Below are 15,212 nucleotides of genomic sequence, written 5' to 3' on the forward strand. Positions count from 1 at the left end.
GCATATTCCTACATGCAAGAAAAGAAGACCATAATATACAATTATTGGTGTAAGATAGTACAGACACGATTTCCGATATTTTAGACTGTCGTCGGTTGGAAATGAGGAATCTTGTGAACTGCCTGTGAGCTACTAACAGAATACTTAGGTGTCTTTGCAACCTCCTCCGGCTTTCATGTATTGTTCTTGTTATCAATTCCTTGCTCATCACTACTAGAGAAAGGTGTTCACATGCTACATTCACTGTGGTGAGATTTTGAACTGCCAACCAGCTATTCCACTTATCACGAGCTTAGCTACTGTATGTTTGATGCTAGGAAAAAACGTTAGTAATGCACAACTATAATGGAAAAGCATTCATGCAAGGCACTATTAGTATAACAATCTCTTTTGCTACAGCGTGATTGTCCCCCTTGTCTGCCTATCATCCTAAGAAAATATTTACTCAATGATGACCTATGCGTGCAATCCTCATATACACACCTATTTTACTTCACCGTCATCTAAAGGACTCCAACTTCCTATCAGCCTCCAATGTATTCAATCGAACTCCAGTTCTGAAAGTGCCAATGAGAGTGCTAGGTTTGCGTCCAACCTCACTATTTTCTTTAAGGGGTTTCGTCCTTGGGAAATATCTAGTCACATTTACGCAGCCTTTAGGATTTTGTAAAATAACATATATTTGTTGTGTCAATCCCAATGTAGCTCCATGCTTTTATAACCTCGATATGAGGGAAGACACAAACCACTAGGCAATGTGAGATCAAAAGCCAATTTCGTCTTTTAGTCACTTAAGTTGCTTTATAACTTTATAACATTAAAATATTTAAATAAATCACTTAAGTCACTTGAACTTTGCTATCTCTTGAAATACTTGTCTGATTGCCATGCCACCTATAATAGGAATATCTCCTCATAATTCCCCATGTGACCAAATACACTTTCTAAAAATAGAAAGGGTCCATCTCTATTAACCCTAACTTACTATACATAGCAAGTATGGCAAATGGAGTCCAAATGATATTGAACGAAGGCCAAATCCATAAGTCACTGAATGTTAGAGATATAATCAATCCTCAGAAGACCCACTAACCATCCTCATTAGCCTACGAGGATCCAATATTAGGCTAATCCCTGAAATTCTAATGCTGGCAACCAATCGGAGCATTACAGTCCTCCCTCCTCGAGATTGCTTGCCCTTAAGCAATCCAGCAATAACAGTGAGCTCCAACCTCCACCTAGATCCCAAATGAAGTAGTACGTGACACTCCTCTTAACATTGAACCAACTACATACCACTAACATCATTAGGACCAACAACATAACCTACAGTAGGGCACTCAAAACTTGTGCTAATGATGTAAGAGTTAGAGTATCACCAGAAGAATCCCCCACAAGAAATATCTTCATCCTGGTTCTCACCCATATAATATAAATTGGACTGGAATTCATATCAACAATCCCTTGAAGAGACGTAGCTACAAGAGAACCATATGCACTCATGCCAACTGTATCAACCATAGGTTTAGCCACATCAAAATCTATGGACACAGGAATGTTACTAACTGCCACAACACAAAACTGAATCTTTACAAATGGTGAAAACTAAGCCCAACTCCACTCAAGTGAGTGATCAACATCAACCTCAAACAACGGATTGTCATAAGACAATGTTGCATCCATGTCAAACGTAGGGCTATTCATGAAGTGAACATCAACACTTTGTTGGTCGATAGTATAACATGACTCTATCACTACATCATTCACCTCATCAACAATAAGATGTGTACTACCATTAGAGCACACATATACAACCTCTTGCATACTGCTAAACTCCTCACTGGATGGCTCAACTGACACAAAAGTGGCTACTTATATGACAGTATCCTCACATGCTCCTACTCCCACTATCGTTGCATTGCCATCAAATACATGATTTTGGAAACTCATGCCAACAACTGCATCAACTGACTTAACCTGACATAAATCCTCATCACATTCCACCTCAATTGTACCCAACTCATGCAGTGTCTCATAAGAAATGTCCCGCAAATCTGAAGCCGCAACTTTATCATCACCTTCCGCTCTTAGAAAAAGTGATCTCATTCTTTACTCAAATCTCGGCTTTGAAATCAATTGGGTCACGAGAATGTGATCGTTGCTCTCCCACTCAGCTCTGTCACTGAAGAAAAGTTTCCTAGTCTACTGTCACGATGACTGGTAATACATGCTGGGAAAATGTTTCATTGTCTGCTGTGGAGGGTATATTTGCAGGTAAAGACTGTCGATCCTTGGTAGTAAGCTAGACTACCCACCAATCTCTACATTCTTCCACCATTTCTAAATAATATGATTAAATGACTGCCCAATTACTATTGTTGCATCCACAATATGCTATAGCTGCCTTTGGTCGGAAATGTGACTAGGTCAGTGTCTTCCCTCTTAACTCCTCATGGCAATAAATCTAGGCACCATCCAATAGTGGATACTTACTACCTGTACTACTCCCAATCCACTCGTTCCTTTTATTATCTCTACATTTGCTTCCACTCTAATGTGCTTGCTATAAGGTTTTAGAATGATAGGTTGTGATAAACGTTATTGTAGGTAGACGTTTCACCTTCCTCAGATACTGTATTCAAACTCCCATAGACCCCCAATTACCTCTACCAATGCGTAGCTGAATGCTACTATTGCTGCAAACAAACACACACTTCTTGCAACTACTAAACCCTTAACCTCTTGATATCATTTGCCAATATAACAGTGGAGTCCGTACATACCTGTAATGTTTATGAACCTCCCAGGCAACACCAGAATTTATTTTGATAAGTTGTTCTAGAAATCTACCTCGACTAAAACCCTGGTATGCAAATACTATATTGAGCCAATCTGACCCTTCAAGATGGCAGGATACATGGCTCTATTATAAATTCACAGGCTAGCAGGAAGACCGGCTCTAATACCACTATAATATCCCAAACGGATATTTACTAAACTTTTCGTTCGGCAATATATTCAAAAATAAGACATTGCAGATCTTTTCCAACACAATCGTAACTAGTAGAAATTCCAATATATTTAATCAAATTCTTCTTAAATATAATATCCAACTCAACACAAATAGATATAATATGATGTAACAATAAAACTAGCAGATTCTCCACAAGAATATAACCATCTTTCCAAGATACTATTCAGGATTTGAACATATGAAAGTACATCACGAATCAGTAATATAAAACCAGCAATGTAAACCATAGAAAATAGTCCAACTGATAGATATCTGATTGTTTCCTCAAACTGATATTCAGCACTTGAATACAGGCAGATGTATTACGAAACACAATAGAAAATCAGAAGATTTACCATAAGATATTAACCCGTTCTTCTCATAATAGTATTCAAGATCCAGGCATATAAAATGTGTTACAAACTAGTAATACAAAAGACCAGCAAACTCTTATACAACTCCTTATAACACGTCATTGCATTATACAACAGCAATACAATAACCGACTTCCAACATCCAATCGTAAATACAGCTTAACAGTCAGATTGGAAAAACTTAAGGAAAGAATAGGGTAAGCACATGTGAAACACCTGAATTGACGTCTCCCCGGACAATGGGTTTGCATCCACTGTCTGTCGACACGAGGGGCTACGTCCTCATGCTAGCTGAAAGCTTAAGCTTTCCAAACACTCTCACAAGAGAGAAACTAAAATTTGAAATAATAAATCAAGCATAACCAGCAATGAGCCTCTTTCCCTTTTTAATACACAAACTAAGACTCTTCGACTCCCCTCTGGCTTTCGTCCTATTCCCTTGTGGCTCTTCAACTTCCTTATTGCATTTCGTCTTGTTCCTCCTTTGATCTTTTCCCGTCTTTATAATATTAAATTGACCTTTTAATAATTTGAGTCTTCATCTCATAGTCAATTTTAACATTATATAAAATAATGTCTTCAATATTTCTGATGTCCCAAAAAAGGGACATTACATGGCTCCTGGCTTTTATTACCTCTTTGATGATAGCAAAAATCACAATACCACTATCTCTCAAAACTACGATTTTCCACTATTGCATTCACAAACAGACTTCTACTTACATAAACACTCCTTACAAATTCACTCCACAATCTCCATCTCTCAACTTAAACTATTTTTGATAAATCCTTAAAAAAATTGCCTCTATTATAAATCCACAGGCTGGCAGGTAGACCAACTTTGATACCACTGTAATAATCTCTGTTGGATTTGATTAAAAATATTGAACCTTGACTAGCAAGAATTTCGTCAAACAGTTGTTATGCAACCCAAGGCCTTAAGCAAAAGTGCCTCTATACTACCACTTTACTATATATCATTATAAATGCCATGAAACAGTTATGTGAAAAAGAACTTTAGCAAATACATGGATAGTGGTACAAACAAATTGGACAATAATATCCATTTAAAAATTGCAAGGATGAACCCAGGTCTGTTATGCTTTATATTAATGACACAATTCCTACATGCAAGAAAAGAAGACCATAATATACAATTACTAGTGTGAGATAGTACAGACCTGATTTCTAATAGTTTAGACAGGTGTCGGTTGGAAATGAGGAATCCCATGAACTTCCCATGAGCTACTAACAAGATACTTAGGTTATTTTGCAACCTCCACCAACTTTTGTCTACCATTATTCTTATCAATTCCTTGTTCGTCACTATTGGAGAAAGGTGTTCACATGCTGCATTCACTGTGGTGAGATAATGAACTACCGACCAGCTATTCCACTTATTATGAGCTTAGCTACTGTATGTTTGATGCTAGGAATAAACGTTGGTAACGCACAACAACTATAATGGAATAGCATTCACGCAAGGCACTGTTATTATAACAATCTCTTCTACTAAAGGGTGACTGTCCTCCTTGTCTGTCTATCGTCCTAAGCAAATATTTACTCAATGATGACCTGTTTGTGCAATCCTCATATACTAGCCTGTTTTACTTCACTGTCATCCGAAGGACTCCAACTTCCTATCAACCTCCAATGTATTTAATCGAACTCCAGTTCTGAAAGTGCCAAGGTGAGTGCCAGGTTTGTGTCTAGCCTCACTATTTTCCTTAGGGAGTTTCGTCCTTCAAAAATATCCCATCACATTTAAGCAACCTTTAGGATTTTGTAAAATAACATATATTTGTTGTGTCAATCCCAATGTAGCTCCATGCTTTTATAACCTCATGAGAGAAGACACAAACAACTAGGCAATGTGGGATTAAAAGCTAATTTTGTCTTTTAGTCACTTAAGTTACTTTATAACGTTTTAACATTAAAATATTTAAATAAATCACTTAAGTCACTTGAACTTTAATATCTCTTTAAATACTTGTCTAATTGCCATGTCGTCTGTAATAGGAATCTCTCCTCATAATTCCCCACGTGACCAAATACACTTTCTAAAAATAGAAAGGGTCCATCTCTATTAACCCTAACTTACTATACATAGTATGGCAAATGGAGTCCAAATCACATCGAACGAAGGCCAAATCCATAAACCGCTAAATGTTGGAGATGAATCAATCCTCAAAAGACCCTCTAACCATCCTCATTAGCCTACGAGGATCCAATATTAGACTAATCCCTGAAATTTTGATGCTGGCAACCAATGGGGGCATTACAACTTGGTATCTCTCATTGGTTACCAAGAAGACTACATATGAGCATACTCGTGTGCAGTGTCATGACATCGAGGGTCCTATCGTGGAGATGCATTCAAAGGTCCTTACTGCAATCAAGAAGTTGCTTGGTCTTGATTTTGATGGTTCCAACAAGTTAGACTCAAAGAATTTGGTGGAGAGCTTGGAATCACTTTATTTCATAGGCATGGATTCTCTTGGTGAGAGTCATTTGAATGGTTTCCTCTCCCTTATGCTCCCTATTAATGATTACAGTGGGATTCTTCGAATTGGGACAACACACTAGACACATACATGGAGCAGTTAAAAGTTATGGAGATGCAACATGTAGGCCTTCATAGTATTGACATGGAGGAACTTAGTAAAATTTTGCTCAAGTTCCTTGATTTTGGTAGAAGGGAGAAGCGGAAAGGAGTCTACATCTTGGATGATGACTTGTATAATGACTATGCAGCTTCTATGCTTCTTATTGTTCCCCAAGCCTTTGAATTTTTTCATTGGCTCATTTTTTGGTGCTTCATTTCTATTGGCTACTATTGGTTGCCCTAATTAGGGTTTGCAATAGATTAATCTTGGCCCTTGAATTAAAATCAATCTTGTTTTCATTGTAACGGAGGCTCCTATATAAACCCCACCCCCTCTCATTTGTAAGGGGGGTTGTTGGAGAATTGTTGCGAATATAATGCCAAATTTGCTCTACTTTTCATTGTTGTGTCTTGCATGGTGAATTGTTGTGATCAAGTTTGCATTGTTACATGGTTATCTACATCTTTCATTTAGAATATATTTTCAGTTCAAGTTGTTAGAGTAGATTTTTCTTTAAAGTAGTTTAGTTTATGTGGATGAAAGGGATTGTGGATGGTTACTTGTTAGACTCGAACAAATCCGAGCCACTAGCTTCATATGGATTGTAAGAATTGCCTTGCGTGGTAAGCCGATGATTAAAACCCATAACTTCAATTGATATTGAATCTTTAGTTTGCATGTACAACAAATTCAAAGGAAGTATATTCAGCTTCAAAGGGAGATTACGTGACAGAGGGAGACGTCTAACCCTTTGCAAGCTTACGTGACAATAAATCAATAGGAACCAGCTACCTTATTTTGGTGATCAAAAGTGTCCCTGCTGAGAGGGAGTCTATTTTGAGAGAGAATCTCGTCCATTCTTGCACATGTTGATTAAAGAGTTCTTCTCAGTGAGAGAAGTACGAGGTGAAATACCTCGTCCCACCCTCTGCGAGGACGCATGGTGAAAATGCATTCTTCCATGCGAGAAGTCTGAGGTGAAAGCCCTCATTCCACCCTTTGTGAGTATGCATGGTGGAAATGCACTTTTCTACGGAAGAAGTCTCAGGTGAAAGTCCTTGTTCCACCCTCTACAAGTAGGTATGGTGGACCACCCTCTGCGAGTAGGCATGGTGAAAGTCATGTGTGACTCCATGACTTTAATTTCATGTGCTATGGTAATTATGTTATGCTGAGATAACATGTTTTTATAAGAATTTATATGATGTGAATTTATCATTGACATCTTTGGTTGCAGCTATAAGTGCCTGCCCTACTAAAGATCTCTCTCTTGCTAAGAGGGAGTGTTGCATACTGTACCTGCAATAGAGATCTGTATCTCTGATTTTGCTATATGTTGAAATAGAGATAATACCTCTATTGTGTTTACTGCTGGAGAAGGTAATTATGATAATATTTGAGATATTATTATATGAAGATGTGAAGAGGCATGAGTTTGGAAATATGAAAAAACTTGTATTTGGAAACTGAAGAGACCTTTGGTTATGATAATTCTGTATATATATGTAATTGCATTGTGTCAATTAAAAAAAAGGCAGTGTGTGAAAACATTGTACTTGAATTGTTTTTATCAATAAAAGATAGATTTTTCTGGTGTGGCAGGGTTTTTCCCTTCAAGTGGAAAGGTTTCCACAGGATAATCTCGTGTCTTTTGTGCATTTTACTCTACTTTTTGTATTGCTGTTTATAATTTATTTTTCTGGGCAAAACATTAACAAACAAGACAGTGAGGAGACAATCAAAAGAGGACAGTTACAAAGCAGTAATTATTAAATTCTGTGACAAGAAGTTCACAAGAGAAAGTTGCTGATATGGTTGTAAGATCTGAAAGCTAACATATCATTGACAGACCTCTGATAAAGATATGAAACCAGAACGGTCATTGTTCTGAAAATTGACCATAGTGATATTGCCACATGTAAGAGGAAGTGCAAGGTAATCATAAGACTTGTAGTTAACCCAGGCAATCATCATGAAGCTATGCTTATTTCATCAAAGTTCCAAACTCATCAAAACCTACTATTTGCACGGCAGAGTTGGGACCTGCCCTTAACTTTTTCAACTAAGTTCCGCATCTTTCTGAGATAGTTCACTATTTAATTGGCCAACATTGATCAACCAATCATTCCCAATTCGCATAATGACTGTTGAGTGACTTCCATTTGGCAGTCACCAGTCACCAGTTAGTGTCCACAATGTCACTAAAAAGAAGGCAGGTGCTATTAACAGGAAGTTATTCTATGCCTAACATCCAACAAACCTACATGACAGTCATAACTCATCAACAATCTATGGATGTCAATGCCAGTGATTAGTGCTTTATGTATTAGAATAATATCTTTCATAGTATATTTATTATTTAATATTTAAAAGGTCAATATTGTAACTTATCTGAATATTAGATTGTTTCTATATAGAAATGTTGTCTTTCTACTCCTGTAAATGATTGTTTGATCATTCATTTAATTCATTCAATTATTTACCAAAAAATGGTTTCAGAGCCACAAAAACAAAATTTCTTTATTCAAAAATATCAAATGAAATTTTTAGGTATTTTGAAAAAAGAATTGTGTTTATTCCCCAAGTGCATTCGAGGTCCTCTCTTGGATGGTTTTTGCTTTATAGTTGTTTTTGTTTACAACTGTGATTTACAGGAAATCTCAAAGTAAAATCACAATGCCCTCCTTGGGAAAGTGTCATTTTTTATCAAACGGCTAGGGGTCGATGGCCATTTTCTCTGAAAACAGATTTTTCTCACATAGCCATTTCCTTGTTTGTGGCCACGGTTGAACTGCACAACAGCTGTCTGTGATTTTAAGCCATGCATTTCCACAACAATAGACATCTGCAGCAGCATTTTTTAAAGCCCATTTTCTTTTCTTTTCTTTTTTGATCAGTAAAAGGCCGTAGCCATGCTTGTTTTATAATTTTCTGTTTTTTTTTTTTTGTTTTTTTTTTTTTGTTTTTTTTTTTTTTTTCTCTGCTCTAACAATGTTTGCTTTGGTAATTTCAGTTACAGACAGGATTACCTTGCTTTTTTAACTTACAATTTGCAGATTTTCAGAGTGTTTCCGTCTCCATCTACCTGCACGCCATTTTCAGACTTCTCAGACCTGCCCTACAGTTTCTTCTTCAGATTTGGCTCTACTCTAGGGTAAGATTTTTCCCAGCCAGATAGAGTTTTTGAAAAATCCTCTGATTTTTTGGTTGAATTAAAATTGAACCTACATATTCTTTGTGGGTTATTTGCAAAGATTTTTGGGTCCTCATCAGATTTTTCTGGGTCTGTGAAAAATACGTAGATTGGGATTTGTGTCAGCCATACGTCGTATTTTTTTAAAGGTTGTATCTGAATCTGCCCCAGTTTATGTGTTGGGATCCGTGCCTCGGCTTCTGCAATCAATTTTTTTGCTTCTTCAGAATTTTCCAGTTTTTGTGCCTTGGAAAACATGCAGATGGCATCTTTGAACAACATAATGTTGGAAGACACTCAGCAATTCAACGACAAAAATCAAAATATGCGGAAGCACAACCAGGGAGCAGCAGGCTTATCAAACACTCAGTTACTGATGATCAACTGCCACAAGTGCCATCTAGCAAGACAGCTGCAGAGATCTGAACTATTTTTAAAGATCTGCAAAATAGAGTCCTGGCTTCTTCTTGAAGAGTCAGCTATTTTTTATCATGGTGGATGAGTATATGTTCTTACTGGCGCATCTGACAAAGATTCAGGACATTCGAGATTAGCTAGAGACCATTGGTTGAAAATAGAGGAAGAGGATATAGCATTAAAAACCCTGAAGAGTCTACATCAATCCTACGAGCACTTCATTGAAATGCTCAACATCATTGCAACTAATTTTGAATAAAAGTTTCAAACTTGTGCACCAAATTTCCGCAACAAGACTGTTGAAACAACAGTTTGGTAGCTGTGCAACTTCATTCTCCTTAGAACAAGCCTTTGCAGTCAAATCCTTTAACAAGAATAAAGGCAAATCTCAATCAGCTCAGGAGAAAGGCCCCAGTCAGCCTCAAGATAGCTCGAAGGAGAGATAGCCCCTGCCTATCATGTGAACTCTTTTGCTTGGTAGATGACTCTGGTGTTTCTTGACACTTCACTCATTTGTGTGGTTGGTTCACAAACTTCTCATCTTTCACAGATTCAGTCGGTTTTAGAGAAGAGTGTACCATTGTTGGTAAAGGCAACATGTACAGTGTAGTGGGAGGAATCTCATATTCTTCAATGTATATTATGTTCCTAGTATGAAACTAAGTCTTCATTCTATGAGTCAGATTGTGCAGCATTCCCCTCAGCTTGATGTGGTATTCAGTTCACACTGGTGTTCAATTGTTGATCGTGCAACTCACACTACTATCGTTGTTGGCATCGAGGATCATGGTCTGTACAAACTTATGGAACCAGATGATTCTCTTGTGCATGCCTTTGCGGAAAAATCATTGTCCGTCAACAGTCTTCTAGCATGAGCGGTATGGTCACCTGAACATTCACTATCTTGCTCAATTTGTTTGGGAGGATCTCGTTCTTGGCTTACCTGAGATTCAGACTCAGAATCATTGAGTTTGTGGAGCTTGTCAGGTTGGGAAGCAGCACAGGACACCATTCAAGGATGGTGAGTCATTGCAAGACTCAAAGTTATTACAGTTGGCTAGTGCTGATGTATGAGGCCCAGTGAATACTTCTTTTGTTACTGATGCCAAGTATTTCTTGTTTTTTGTTAATGATTTCAGTTGTAAAATGTGGGTGTCCTTTCTTAGACATAAATCATGTGTTTAGTGTATTTCATAAGTTTAAGACCTTAGTAGAAAAGGAGTATGGCTGTCCCATAGTCACGCTTAAGTGAGATAATGGGGGGAGTTTTGTTCTATTGCTTTCAACAGCAAAGTGTTATTGAGTGTCAAAACTGCACTATAACTGAAATGGCTAGTTCAATGATGGAACACAAGGTGCTCCTAAGAAATTTTGGGCAGACAGAGTATTGACTGCTGTTTATCTGTGTGTCAATCCTTTCACATGACAGACTTGGGACTTACTCACTATTTTTAAGGTGTTGGAGTTTGGAAGATTGAAGATAGTATCTTCTTATCTCAGTCTAAATATGCCCACAGTTTGTTGGACAAGTTTTGGATGCAAAAGTGCAAACCTACATTCACATCGGAGAAAGGGCTGAAGCTGAATCCCAAATCAGACACACCTGTGGTGAATGAATCAACATTCAAGCAATTGGTGGGAAGTCTCATCTACCTTACTACTGCTAAGCCTCGAGGTTGTTCATTGTGTAGCAACAAAGCATGTGCCGCACTATGTGAAGGGCACTTCTGATTTTGGTCTTTTGTACAGCATCGGTCATGATCCTAGACTTATTAGTTTATAAACTCGGATTGGTCAAGTTCCGTTGATGACTGAAAATCAACATCTACGTATGTTTTCAGTTTAGGATCTGGTACAATTACATGGGCTGGCAAGAAGCAGCAGGTAGTGACTCTTTCCTCAACAAAAGCTGAGTATCGAGGAACGATTAAGGAAGTTTGGCTTCGGAGGATGCTTTCAAGTATGCAGATGGCTCAAGAAGATCATATTCCCCTTTACCAAGACAAGAGGTGCTTAAACTGGCCAAGAATTCAGTCTTCCACGAGGGAACCTAGCATGTTGACCTTCATTGTCATTTCATTTGGCAGCTGGTTGAAAGCAGATCAATTCAGTTGCTGTATGTTCCAACTGAGGAACAGACAACAGATATTCTCACCAAGTCTTTAGACCCAGAGAAGTTTGTAAAATTCAAGGGGGCAACTTGGTGTAGTTGATAGTAAGGGGAGGTATTAGAATAATATTTTTCAATATATCTTTTTAATTTATTATTTAATGGTCAATACTGTAACCTAGGTAAATATTAGATAGTTTCTAATTTACGACTGTTTCTTTATAGAAACTGCATCTCTGTACTACTATAAACGATCATTTGATCATTCATTTAATTCATTCAATTACTTTACCAGAACATTATCAATGAATGGTAAAAATAGCACTTTCAATAGGCAGCAGGGTCTAAACATCAAAGATGACAGTGTGAACCAGTACATGGAAGTGTACAAGAGCTGTATAACAATCTTTTGTGGTATCAACAGTCCGTAACAGTGCAGTGACAATTTATGAGAAGAAGGCAGTCATAAAAAAGGCAAGGTTATGAAAGATAAGGGCACTTTTGTCAAGTACTAATGGCGTGCCACGTGAAAGTTCATCGAGAATGTATAACAATGTCAACAATGGTCATAACAATGGCAGACCTATAGAATGTCTATTAAGACTGTCAAATGGAGGAATGAAAATATACTAAACCATAAGCTTTGAATAAAGAGATCTTGATTTAACCATTGATGGGAATTAGAGAGGGTAGAAAAATAGTAAGGTGATAGATCTGTTATATGATATATCAATATGCCATTATCTGTATGAAGGATATTCTAACTCTCATCAAGAAAAACAAAATTGTAAGACACTTGTATTTACTGTATGTAACATTTTTTTTTATTTGATAGGTAATCGGCCAAAGCCTAGATTATTTATTATTCATTTATTATTATTGTTAAGATAATTTTTTGTTATGTGTTGATATTTTACCTTTTCATAGCTGTGTTTTGTGTAATGCGATGAAACGATTGATCCTCTTTTGTGATGGAACTGATTGTCCTTGATTTGTAGTCTCATTTCCTTACCTTTGTGCAGTACTAAATTAATTCGCAGGTCATTGTACTTCATCAAGTTCATTGTCACCTCTTCTGAATGTTTTCATAAACTTCATACCTCTATGAGATACTTACATAGAAAAAATGTCAAATTGTGAGTTATGTATGGTGCATTGGTCTGTTTAATTCTACTGTGTATGCTTAAGCAAGTATAAGCCATTAAAATTCTGGATCACCATCTCATTTTCAAGCTTTAAGTTGAGTTTTATGCTTAGTTTCTGTCCCTCTGCCTTGTTGCAGCATTAATGTTACATTTAGATACATTAGTCGAACTGGCCCTCTCTGGAGATTCACTCCACCTTTAAGACCACCAACAGCCTAGAGTATTTAAGTTTTGTCAAATAAGAGAGCCAACGCATCACTCTCCAAAGGGTGCATTTTTATCTTTTGACAACAACTGCATAACATAAAAAGCTTACAGAAAGCCACTAAAGAGCATTTCATTTATCAATGATTTCTCACAATAATATAGAAACAATAAAAAGGCATGTGAGGAACCATTTCTTTAAACAATAGAAATAAGCTTCAAAACCCTGATTTAATAGAAACTTAATACATCAATGATGCTAACAGTACCTGAGGTACAGCACAATCAGCATGAACAGGGTCCCAAACCACAGCACACGAGCAGTCCCATTCATCATTTTGCGCTTGTGAGAGTGGAGCTCTGTTGACACGAGTAAGTCCCACAGAGAGCACAAGTTAATGCAAAGAAATGTCAACATATTATGTTTGTCTGCTTTGTGCCTATAATGGTAATAAACCTGCTATATCCACACATAAACTACTTTCAATATACAGAAATAATCTCCATTCTCTATTAAACAAAAAAACTCAATGGCATCTCAATTCTTCACGTATGATGTAAAGGTGACCCTAGTGCAAATACGCATTCCTTCACTAGCAACTAGTTTAGACTTTCTGTATGTTGACTTGCTTTTCCTGGATTCAATTGTGTGAGAGCTTTGATGTTAAAAGTTCTCATATAACTGAATCCAGAAACAGCAACAGCCAACATTCTGGATTGTGGAAATCTGATGTCATGAATTAAAAGTATGTGCAGAATGGTCTACCTCATTGTCTTCTGCATCTATGGATTCATTATTTGAACAAAGCATTTTCAAAACAATTCAAAGTTAACATGGGCCTTCCAATTACTACTTCTCATCTAAATGAGGGGACCCAAGGATCAGATTAACACATCAATAATTATGTCCTACGATTCCAATCCTTGTGATCAAGATTACAGCATCCCTTGCATGATTTAAAAGTGTGAAATGTCTTTATCAAAGGATTGCTTAAGCTGGTTGGCAATTGTATTTACCTCAACAACTTTGCATCTTTCATGGATTTTTCTGCACATATTACATGGTTGAATCTAAGCTATTAGCTTGAAACATATGCCAATATGGATTATCAGCTATTAATGCTTCTTCCTATCATTTGAACTTTCGAAATCCTGCATCTTTTTCTAAGGACAATGATAACAAGGATAGGAAAGAAAGGAATAAACAATATCAATGTCCATAAATGATCAAAAGCAGAATGATAGTAATAGGAATACACCATTTAATAAAAATCTCTAGAAAAACAGATCCCTAGAAGTAAAATAGTTGAAATATATTAGACAAAATAAAGCACTGAACCACTACAAAATAGCAATGAAGGGAAAAGCAGAGCCCTAAAGGAAATCTCATCAAATATCACTATCTATGTCTATAGTGGAGGAGTCGTTTGACCCATTACCAATCAACATGGAAGATCTAATAATACTTGCTTTGGAGTGTCCAAGATCAAAAGGGCTACTCGAGGAGACCCTTGAAGGCCACAAAGCAATCTTGCACTATGGGTCCACTCCTATGATCTATGGGTCAATTAACAAGTAGTAAACTTTTGTCAATCAAAACGCACTTGGTTACTTTGGCATGAATGAGTAAAACCATGCTACTAAGGGAGAGAACCATCTCAGTAATCCAAATAGCCCTGATGCACTAAGAGAAACACAGCTAGACTGATCTATCAACTCTGATGTGTTAAGTAATGGCATCTAAATAGTGCCTTTGCATTCCCTACTGCCTGAGTGGATTGGAAAGCAGAGGTGATCAACATGAGGGCCTTGGGATCCCCCCGTGATATACATCAAAGGGTAATTCCCTTGGAAAGAAAAAAGAGTTAGTCATTGTGAGGTTGAATACCTAAAGAATGTAGTTATTGTCTAAGTCTCTATAGAGCCAATGATATCTTTCCTAGATATGATAGTAAATGGAGCATCTAAAAATAAAATGTTGCATTTGTCTCCAACTCCTGCAAAGAGAAAAGATGGCAAATCAATCCTAACAGAGTAAGCAGTGATCAATTTCAACCCATAATTAGTGAAAGCAAACTTTCATCTAAACTACGGAAAATTTCCAGCCATGGGACTAGTCAAATTGGAAATAGTGACGACAAAATATAATA

General features: G+C 37.1%; 1 protein-coding gene across 12 annotated transcripts in view; it reads right to left on the reverse strand.

Annotated features, from left to right (window-relative positions):
* Nucleotides 1-15,212, reverse strand: part of LOC149556875 (uncharacterized) — a 103,247-nt gene that overhangs the window by 18,560 nt on the left and 69,475 nt on the right. For all 12 annotated transcript variants that reach the window (XM_089831477.1, XM_089831481.1, XM_089831483.1 and 9 more), the window contains one exon: nt 13,332-13,422. In XM_089831477.1, coding sequence (XP_089687603.1) covers nt 13,332-13,422 — 91 coding nt within the window. The remainder of the gene's footprint in view (nt 1-13,331; nt 13,423-15,212) is intronic.

Source organism: Cupressus sempervirens, chromosome 5 (genome assembly GCF_028749045.1).
Source record: "Cupressus sempervirens isolate cs-2001-9-10 chromosome 5, ASM2874904v1, whole genome shotgun sequence".
NCBI lineage: Eukaryota > Viridiplantae > Streptophyta > Pinopsida > Cupressales > Cupressaceae > Cupressus > Cupressus sempervirens.